Below are 11,142 nucleotides of genomic sequence, written 5' to 3' on the forward strand. Positions count from 1 at the left end.
AAAGTAGTGGGAAGAAATATAGAGTACCCTTATTTAATCGCCCCTTCTCCATAACTCATTGTTAGTTAATTAAAATGCCTCCTCTGCCATATATTTAGTTTAAACTCATCCCTAGATGTCTTTTGCTTGCTTTGTACACTCTACAACATGCACGCCTTACATCACTGATCTTGACTTCCCCACGTTATGTGTTCCTTTACAAATGAATCCCTTTTGTTAAATAGATTTTCTTGATTTACCTGACGTAAACTTGCATCTCCATGTGTCATGGTCAGGTTATGACAGAGATACAGGTTGCATACGTGTTATGTGTGGGGTTTGAAGGTTGCCCAGAGGCTCCTCAGCATTATGTCTCTCTTTCTAATGGATCAACACAGATCAAACAGGACTTTCTCACTCACCCAGCCGCTCACCCTGTCCCACCACAACAAAGGCTTCATCACCAGCAGTTTGCTTGATGCTCAGACAGCTGGGGGCTTCTCTCTGCAACTGCAAAAAAAAAAAAAAAAAAATGCAAATCACAGATTTGACAACCAGGATTAAGACATTTTAATTGGAAATGGTTTGAAATTTGGGACATTTCGGCCTCTTAAAACACCAACACATGGCTGAATTATTTGATACAATGTTTAGACAGCCAGGATTGGAGACATTTTAATAGGAAAGTGGTTGTTGTTGTTTTTTTTAATTTGGGGACTCATGGCGTCCTAAAACACAAACACACACACACACACACACACACACACACACACACACACACACACGCACGCACACACACGGTTGATTGTTTGATACTGTTTTGACAGCCAGGGTTAAGACAATTTAATTGGAAATATTTTCAATTTGGGGACTTTTGGCTTCTTAAAACAGCAACACATGGCTGAATTATTTGATACTGCTTTGACACCCACTGAGACATTTTAATTGGATTTCTTTTTTTTCTTTTTATTTGGGGAGTTAGGCGTCATAAAACATCAACAAATGCCTAACATTATTTGATAGACTGTTTTGACAGCCAGAATTGAGACATTTTAATTGGAGATGTTTTTTTTGTTTTTTTTAATCTGGGAGATTTGGCGTCCTAAAACACCCACATATGGCTAAAATGATTTGAGATGCACTGTGACATTGTATGCAATAAGGGAATATATTTGACCAGTGGCACAGTAGGACGGAAAGCCAACTAGAAACCGCTTTGTATAAGATTTTAGTAAACAGCCGTGTATTGATAGGGGATATCACCCCCAATCACTTTATGCTGATGCCAGGTAACTGATACTCAGACTTACTGGCGCCAGCGCATCTCAGCCAGCCACGGAGGTGAGAAAAACCACAACCCAGCCTCTATTAACCTCAATTACAACGACCATCAGGTTTCTATCGTTCCGCTGAGAGCCCTTAACATATGCAAATAAAGACGTGTGGCCCTCCTATATAGAAGAGTCACCCAAAAATAAGGAGCAGCAACACACACGCCTTGAGACCACTGCTTGATACAACATGGCAAACTTCTCTGTGGAATGGCTTTCCAAAAGTTATTACGAGGTCGATGCACTTCATTCAAAAGTCCAGAGCGAAATGGAGGGGTTTGCAAAAGGATCAAGAAGCCAATACTCCCCGACGTCGCCAAACAGTAAGTTCACAGATCAACTTGGTCTCCAGAGTGGAGAGCGACGCATATTGATTTTGGGCTGGAGTAATTCAACTAAATGGTGTTTTTCCTTCCAGACAGTTGCGGTTACACGTCGGGGTCTGAGAGCGAGGTGGGGGACGACAGCGAGGGGGAAGCCGGCACCCAGCAGCGGAGGATGAGGACCAAGTTCACCTCGGAGCAAATCAGCAAACTGGAGAAGGCCTTCCGCAAGCACAGATACCTGGGAGCTATGCAGAGGAGGAAGACTGCCGAGAAGCTGAACCTCTCCGAAACTCAGGTGGGTTACAGACCAGTGGTGGAAGAAGTATTCACATCCTGCACTTAAGTAAAAGTAGCCTACTAATACCACACTGTAAAGATAACAAGTCCTGCATTTAAAATGCTACTTACGTAAAAGAGTATAAGTATCATCAGGAAAATGTACTTAAAGTATTAAAAGTAAAAGTACTCAATGCAGAAAAAATCCTCACATTTTAGACAAACTGTTCTGTGTTTAATGGTCTAATCATTTCAGCTGGACTTGTAGGTCGATATATTGTTGGGTAGTTTCATTTATAATAAAACATCATATTTTATAAACTACATGTGTTTTGTGTGCAAACATTTTCATTTGTAAAGTAACTAGTAACTAACCAAAGGTTTTAGATGTATGTAGTGGAGTAAAAAGTACAACATTTCCCTCTGAAATGTAGTGGAGTAGAAGTAGAAAGTGCCATGAAAAGAAATAAATGTACTTAATTACATTCCACCACCGGTTACAGAGCGTTGGAGGCCAAAGGTGTCAAAGGAAAATCACCGCAAAATAAGATTAGTGTGGTTTCAATAATGTGGATAATGTGGGTTTATGTCTAGGAGAATTTAGAAAGTAGCCTAATATTAAACGGTTACCCAAACCTCTAAAGAAAAAGAGGACCAGATCGTCAATAAGCCAACTGCCGAGACACTTAAGTGTAACAATTATTGGTTTATTTAAAGCAGACATGATGGTAAATCAACTAAAAGCTGAAAAACATCAGGGTCTTTACAGACACAATGCAGCTCTTCCAAAAAGAGGCTAGAGTAACGCTAGGGGACGTTACAAACCCGAAATAGATGTTAATAGTGTAATACTAATAGTTGATCAGTTGTTCCCAAAGGGGAGAGTCCTTGAGGGGGGTTCCAGGGGTCCTCAGCAAAAAGGGGAACCGTTTTTTTCACTAATAATAAATAATAATTAAAAAATCTAAAAGCAAAAATCCTATCAGTAATCTTATCAATTGGGGCTCCATGTGTGTCTAACATTTGTGCCAGTTTAAGAATCCTTCGTGAAAAAAGTTGCCCGAAGCAACTATAAAGTGCAGTATAATGGGGCTCCTCGTGAGTAAGGCTGGTCATTATAATTCATAACTGAGCTTAAGGATTGATAAGATTTCTGATCGGATTTTCATTTATGAGGGCGTTTCCTCTGCTCGGTTCAGCTCGGTTCCTGTTTTAAACAAATTCATTTTTGTCGATTTTGGGGTGGGTGGGTAGGTTGGGTGAATGGGGGGGGGGGGGGGGTGTATTGTGTTATGCGGATAAATCTGTGTGTGTGTGTGTGTGTGTGTGTGTGTGTGTGTGTGTGTGTGTGTGTGTGGGGGGTGTTATATAAAGCACTTTGTGCTACATTTACATGTCTGAAAAGTGCTGTATAAATAAATAAAGTCTGATTATAGTGCATATGTTAACAGCTGCCTTGTATTCCCCATCAGGTGAAAACATGGTTCCAAAACAGGAGGATGAAGCTGAAACGGGAGGTCCAGGACCTGCGTCCTGAGTTCCTGTCTGTCCCGGCCGCTCTGCTGTTTCAGCACCCCGCCCTGAGTGGACAGCTCCCCGCCCTGAGTGGACAGCTCCCCGCCGGCAGCGGCTTCTTCCCGCAGCTGCAGCTGCCGCGGCGGCCACCCCACACTACAGCCCTGCACCAGCGCCAGCAGCAGCACCACCAGCAGCAGCAGCAGCACCACCAGCACCAGCACCACCAGCACCAGCACCACCAGCACCAGCAGCCCCGTCCCCACCCGGCCATCATGCCTCCACACTTCTACTGAACTCTGTCTGCATCCCAGACTAAATAATAGTGTCTAGAATCTAGATATTTCCCCCATTCCTTTATCTAAAAGAGAGGTTTAAAAGTTGTGGATATAATCGTTTTCGACATACCTGAAGCACTACAGTATATATTGACGCAACTTGTATGTATGGTTGAAATGATGTAAATGTATTTGCTGAAAATATGATATGCTCTATGTCACAAATAAAATAGGTTTAAAGAATACACAAACTGCCTCTTCGCTTCGTTATCTTACACCATTTTCTCCAGTTGTTACAGAATGATATCACAAATTCATATTTAGACAAGAACACTATAAGGAAACACTGTTTTTATTCGTCACATACAATCGTACAATACAATGTAGTCAAATGTAATCTCCGCATTTAATCCGTCCTAAGCGCGAGGAGCGGCGGACAGACACGCAGCAGCGTCCGGGAAGCAACTTGGGGCTCAATATTCAGAATCAGAATCCGCTTTATTGGCCAGGTTTGCGTAAACAAACAAGGAATTTGACTCCGGTTAATCTTTGCTCTCAAAGTACAACACTCACTTAACATATAAAGAATAAAAACAGAAAGGACAATAAGAAATATATATATATATATATATATATATATATATATATATATATATATATATATATATATATATATATATATATGCTGTTACGTATACAGTATAACAATACAATAGAATTTACAAATTGACAAGAAATATACAATAACAATTGAAGAGAGGGAAGGAATAGTGCAATATTTTTCTATAGACACTTTGACACCCGTAACCCTTAGCCACAGCCACCATACAATCACAACTTATCAAATTAGATTTTGTAGGCTATATGCCTATACTTTTTAGATTATCTTTGAAAAACGGGGGAATGTGATTTGATCCTTATGTAACGTGAAGGTTAGATGTGTGGATGGAGCGTGATGGAGACGGATAACGTCATCAGCTTCACAACAACAACAACAACAACAACAACAACAACAGCACTTCCTTGTTTCTCACTCACATGTAGCTGAACTAACCAATCAGATAATCGCAGAACTTACACTGAGGTAAACGTGAGGAAAACTGCTGATGCAAATAGTGATGATGTAGTGTATTGTAAATAGTTCACTGTATAAACATTGTAAATATATAGTAAATTAACTCAGATATGTGAATTGACATGTCAACATTACACTTCCAAAGTAAGTCACTGACGGGAAAAAGTGAAAGAGAAAACGCATAAACTCTTATCGAAACACAATCAAAGTCATTACTGAACCAGGAGCTCCAGTGTGTCGCCATCTGTTGCAACATTGATGTGAACTACAACAAACGGAACATAAGGCGCAGTCTGGTGAATCTGTTTTCACTTTATTCTCACGCTTTCTGTCTCTCCTTATACTCTGTTCCGAGTAAAAGTCCTGCATTGAAAATGTTACTTAAGTGAAAGTATGTAAGTATCATCAGGAAAATGTACTAGAATTAAAGTAAATAAAAGTATTAAAAGTAAAGGTACTCAATGCAGAAAAAAATCCTCACATTATAGAGACTTGAAACGATCCAAACTGTTCTGTGTTTAACGGTCTAATCATTTCAGCTGGACTTGTAGGTCGATATATTGTTGGGTAGTTTCGTTTATAATAAAACATCATATTTTATAAACAACATGTGTTTTGTGTGCAAACATCTTCATTTGTAAAGTAACTAGTAACTAACCAAAGGTTTTAGATGTATGTAGTGGAGTAAAAAGTACAACATTTCCCTCTGAAATGTAGTGGAGTAGAAGTAGAAAGTGCCATGAAAAGAAATGAATGTACTTAATTACATTCCACCACCGGTTACACAGCGTTGGAGGCCAAAGGTGTCAAAGGAAAATCACCGCAAAATAAGATTAGTGTGGGTTCAATAATGTGGATAATGTGGGTTTATGTCTAGGATCATTTAGAAATCATTTTTCATAAACTACATGTGTTTTGTGTGCAGGTATCCAAATTTGTAACATAACTTGTAACTAGAGCTGTCGGATTAATGTAGTGGAGTAAAAAGTACAATATTTCTCTCTGAAATGTAGCGGAGTAGAAGTAGAAAGTGGCATTTATAATTCAGTACAGTACTTGAGTACTTAGTTACATTCCACCACTGCCACACAGGTCGCTTGTTTGTTGGAATATACAGGAACACATTAGGCAAAAGGCACCGGCTGTTTGGGGGGTATAACACAGGCCCAACCAGCCCGTCTCTCGGCCCTGTGAAGCGGCTCAAAGAGATGCTGCCTCCGGCTGCTGCAGGCAAACATTTTCCCTTTGGCGTCCGGTATCATGGCTCCCAGCTGTGATCGCTTTCTGCTCGTTGTAGACTTGCATCTTCAAAGGGACATCAAAGCGGAGGTAACTGCTAGATCATTGAGATCCATTGAGCTCCATTGTCTCCCGATTGAACCATTCGCACTTACGCGAGAGACGCGGAGAGACGGCGCCCTCAAGTCTGCCCCAGGTGTTTATTGCCTCACGTTAGAGTCATTAGGTGGCACCAGCTAAATAGGGAACTGATTGAGTCACTCAGTCGTAAAGGGGTTGTGCCTTGTTCACTTATGATTTGCAATTGGGATTCAGAATAGGAAATACCTGCTGCTGGAGGGATTCCACTCACTGCAGGTTACCAGATGCTGTGTCAGTCAGAGCCAGTGCTAGAAAAAGTATTCAGATCCTTCACTTAAGTAAAAGTAGGCTACTAATACCACAAACAAGTCCTGCATTGAAAATGGTACTTGAGTGAAAGTACCTAAGTATCATCAGGATAATGTACTTAAAGTACTAAAAGTAAAAGTACTTGATGCAGAAAAAAAATCCTCAAATTTTAGAAACGGGAAACGATCCAAACAGTTCTGTCAATCAACTAAGTGTTTAATCGGCCAATCATTTAAGCTGGACTTGTAGGCTGTTACATTATTGGGTAGTTTAATTTATAATAAAACATTGTATTTTATAGGCTACATGTGTTTTGTGTGCAAGGAATCTTCATTTGTAAAGTAACTAGGAACTAAAGCTGTCAGATGAATGTAGCGGAGTAAAAAGTACAATATTTTTCTCTGAAATGTAGCCGAGTAGAAGTAGAAAGTGGCATGAAAAGAAAAGACTCAAGTAATGTACAAGTACCTCAACATTTGGACTTAAGTACAGTACTTGAGTAAATTTACTTAGTTACATTCCACCACTGGTCAGAGCTGGGATCATTTGGCAGCTTTTATGTTTAACAGCCACATACCTGATTTAAAGGAGGATAGGGGTTTAAAGCTGCAGAGATTAGTCGTTTAAACGATTAGCCGTCAACTTTTAAAATGTATCTTTCAACTTTTTTTGGTTTTCACTGACATGTTCTATTAACTATAACATGGATTTCCATGAAGTTTGGTACACATATCCTTGGTCCCTAGAGGATGAATCCTCATGATTTTAAGGATCCCCCCTTACTCTTCCTATGGTGTGACCATGGGGTTCACATTTGTGGTTTTCACTCAAATGTCTCAAAAGCTATTGGATGGAATGCCATGAAATTTAGAATACATTTGGTGACACCAGTAATCACTTCACTTTTCGTTTGCCGCTATCATCAGGTCAAACTTTTAATTGGTCCAAAAGGGATTCATTGCTAAATATAGAGCTGCGGAAATTAATTGATAAATCGATTAGTTGCCAACTATTAAATGAATCGCTAACTATTTTGATAATAAAGGTCTAAGCCATTTATTCCAATATTTGGTTCGCCTGGTCACCTTGTGTAAAATTGATTGTATAACCTCAACCCTGTGATGCACATACATAATTTCTTTCAGGAGAACCTGAGCTTTCAGGATATGCATGCTGCAGGGATGCCACATGAATGTACAACTTGTTATATGACTATAAAGACACAAAAAAAAGACTAAGCAGAAATTAAATCTCACAGAAATGTATTGAAATCACACAGAGAACAATAAAAGTCCATACACTTGTATTCAAAAAGTTAGTTGTGTCACCTCTAAGGCATTACCTGTCTGCTGTTTGACATTATTTGAAATTATTTTATAATTAACACCTTGCGATCTACCATCTAGTTTTTGAGGGGGTCCTGAACAAAAAACAACAAAAAAAACATTACAAACATACAAACACGATAAACAAAACACAAAAGGAACAAATACAATAACACAACAATAACAAAACAAAAAAAACACAGAGCCTACAATTACAACATAATAAATAACAGGGAATAATGATCAGTCAACATATAGCCAAACTTTACTGTAGAAAGACAGTGAAATTAAGTAGTTCAATAAGAAAAGAAGAGTGAAGAATGAGATAAAACTGGAGAGAATTAAAGTCTACATGTACAGTTAGTATGAAAGTGAATGGCCAAGGCATGTTTAAACAGTCTGAAAGATGAAATTGTACGAATATTTACTGGTAAGTTATTCCAATCAGAAGGTGCTTTAAACATAAAAGCATTTTTTGATAAAGACTTAGAAACATGAGGTACTGAAAAGAAAAGCTGTACAGTATGTCTTAAATGATGAGTGAGGAAAAAGGAGCCAAAAACTGTTTTAAATAATAAGGATAATTGAAATGAACACACTTAAAGATGAAGTGCAACCAATGAATCTGTCTTCTTATATATGGTGTGGGCAAGTCAAGAAGTTCATACATTATACAGTGATGAGTTGTAAATGCACAGTTAAGAATAAATCTACATTAGTTGGTCAAATCACACTCACTTCAACCTCCAGGATTCATTCTGGTGTCACACACACAGACACAGTATATAAGACCCTCCTGTAAGGCCTCTCTATTGGCTGAGCAAACTCGATCCTTGAATGACTTGATGTGATTGGTCGAGCCAGCTGTCAAGTCAAGTAGGCACTATCCAAGATGGCACCCGGCTAACACGAATACATCAGTTTTTGGTACTAAAAGTTGACTAAATACAGTAAAGAGCCGATTCATCGTGGATTTATCGCTCTGGAATTGGTTGTGTAAGTCTCCGAAAAGTCACAGTCTTCCCGGCTAGATTACTAAGCTTCTGGAAGGGCTAAAGTGTTAGAGAGCCTCGTTGAAAAGATGCATTTCTCTGCTTCTAAACAAACAAAAAAGTAAGTCTCCACACTTTCTTGATCTGGAGATATTAAATAAGACATATAAAGTATGTATTGTCCTGTTGTATACGACAGCGTCGACTTTAGAAGGTTTTAAGGACTTTGAGTTATTTTTTTTTGAAAGAAAAGTAAAACGTTTCTGACTCCAACTTCTTACGGTTCCACGTGAATTCCCTGCAACTTGAAAACAAAGACAATGGCTGCTGCTGCTGGCAAACAGCGGTTTTTCGAATCGGCTTTAGCCGCGACTCTGGAAGACTTGGAGTTAAGCACTGAAGTCATTCTTAAAAAAGGAAGATGTGTTTGGAGTTTTGCCAACCGGATATGGCAAAAGTTTAATCTATCAACTAGCGTTGCTCTGGTTGGCTAAGAGGGCAGAGGGAATTTGAAAGACAACCGTTTATCCCGCCCCTCGGATTGAGCCCTGCCAATGGTGAGCTCTCAGACCCAACATCTTGATGTGGGTTTGGCTTGTCAGGCTACATTTTATGACATTTCATGGACCAAACAACTAACTGATAAAATAATTGGCAGATTAATCTACTATGAAACACATCGTTGGCTGCAGTCCTGTTGGGGGTTGTCCAGCAGGGCCTTCTCTCTGCATATACAAGTAAATTCAAAGGCAAAATAAATACCGACACCTCCCACCAGGAGGCACAGTTCTCAAAGAAGACAATTGGGATTCCATGCTTCAATAACATTATTCATTTAAAGGCTTACTGGGCCATTTATCCTCAATACAAAGCCTCAGTCTACAGCATTAACCGGGACAGTTCCTGGCACTAATGGCAACACCGGCATCAAAACATGATCCGTTGTGAGAGGGCAGAGGATTGGTGACTTGAATGGCAATGCGTGTTTCAACTGATCCCTTTGAATCCAGTTGAGTGGCCGGTTGAAGAGGTGATAACAGCCTGGCTGGAGCTGTGTTCCTGTTTTCACCATGTTGCATTTTATTCTCACGCTTCCTGTCTCTTCCTCCAAGTGACCCCACAGCAGTGGTGAAAGGAGTATTCAGATCCTTTATTTAAGTAAAAGGATTAATGCCACACTGTCAAAATACTCTGTTACAAGTAAAAGTCCTGCATTGAACATTTTATTTAAGTATAAGTATGTAAGTATCATCAGGAAAATGTAAAAAGTACTCAATGCAGAAAAATCCTCACAATTTAGAGACTGGAAACGATCAAAACAGTTTCGCCAATCAGCTGTCAATTGTTGGGTAGTTTCATTTATAATAAAACATCGTGTTTTATTAACTACATGTGTTTTGTGTGCAAAAATCTTAATTTTTGAAGTAACAAGTAACTAAAGCTGTCAGATGAATGCAGTGGAGTAAAAAGAACAATATTTATCTCTGAAATGTAACAGAGTAGAAGTAGAAAGTGGCCTGAAAAAGCCAGACACACCGGAGCCAAGGCTGGATGATGATGATGATGAGGATGAGGATGATCATGATGGGATTGTTCAGGTTCAGTGAGAGAGCCGCTAATGAGATCTGCAACAGCTGATGATTATAGTGATGGAATCAAGCTTACGACTGACGCAAGGGCGGAGTCAAACCTAGAGGAGAGTCCGGGGGGGGGGGGGGCATGCTCCATGTATGGCAGCTAAATGCACTATTTTTCAAGCCAATTGATAATAGAATGCCTAAAAATCTGTACATCATTTGGGAAAAACATAATAGTTGTCAGAAAAAATTATCCTGTAGAGCCTAAATCCTGTTTTATATCTAATTGTTTCCCAACTGTCTTCATCATTCTGAAACCAGAACACAACACATTCACTCCTGCCACCAAGGAAGTGAAAAAGTTGTACGATTTTACTATTTTTAAGCTAGTAGCTGAATAGTTAGGGTAGGAATTTGGTGTAAACAGAATTACTAATCTTGAAACCTATTTTTAGTTCACAGAATAAATGGGGATATTTCCCCAGTAACAGATCTTTTGATCCATTGATTTGCCGGCACATTCAAAGAGACTGAGAAGAAATGACACAAAGTTGCATTTGTTTTAAAAACCTAAATGATTCAGGGCTTTTAAGAAAACATTCAGGGCTGGAGCCCCAGAAGCCCAACCACTCCTTCGCTCCGCCCTTGCCTGACAGGGGGTAATGTGTGGTCAGTTATGAAAATGTTTTTTTTTACAGTTACGACCAGAAAACTCTCATCTTTGTCAGTGGTGGAAACTTCAAATGTATGTATAGTGTCCCTGAGGGGTAATTTGTGGAGCAGCAAGACAATTAAGACACACAGCACAACATAAGACAACAACAGAAGGAAATCCACAT

General features: G+C 39.4%; 1 protein-coding gene across 1 annotated transcript; it reads left to right on the top strand.

Moving 5' to 3' along the window:
• Nucleotides 1–1,578: 1,578 nt before the first annotated feature.
• Nucleotides 1,579–10,333, top strand: vent (ventral expressed homeobox). Its single transcript, XM_039784781.1, has 4 exons — nt 1,579–1,633; nt 1,729–1,931; nt 3,385–3,620; nt 10,225–10,333. Exons 1-4 carry the CDS (start codon nt 1,579–1,581, stop codon nt 10,331–10,333), a joined length of 603 nt encoding a protein of 200 aa, XP_039640715.1.
• Nucleotides 10,334–11,142: the final 809 nt, after the last annotated feature.

This window comes from Perca fluviatilis, chromosome 19, assembly GCF_010015445.1.
Source record: "Perca fluviatilis chromosome 19, GENO_Pfluv_1.0, whole genome shotgun sequence".
NCBI classification, from domain to species: domain Eukaryota; kingdom Metazoa; phylum Chordata; class Actinopteri; order Perciformes; family Percidae; genus Perca; species Perca fluviatilis.

Excerpts from the sequence above, each read along its gene's own strand:
- vent (XM_039784781.1), top strand. The coding sequence starts at position 1,579 with ATGGAGGGGTTTGCAAAAGGATCAAGAAGCCAATACTCCCCGACGTCG. Across the intron at positions 1,932-3,384 it reads TGAACCTCTCCGAAACTCAG|GTGAAAACATGGTTCCAAAA; the intron begins GTGGGTTACAGA and ends ATTCCCCATCAG. Across the intron at positions 3,621-10,224 it reads CGCCAGCAGCAGCACCACCA|AGTAGAAGTAGAAAGTGGCC; the intron begins GCAGCAGCAGCA and ends GAAATGTAACAG.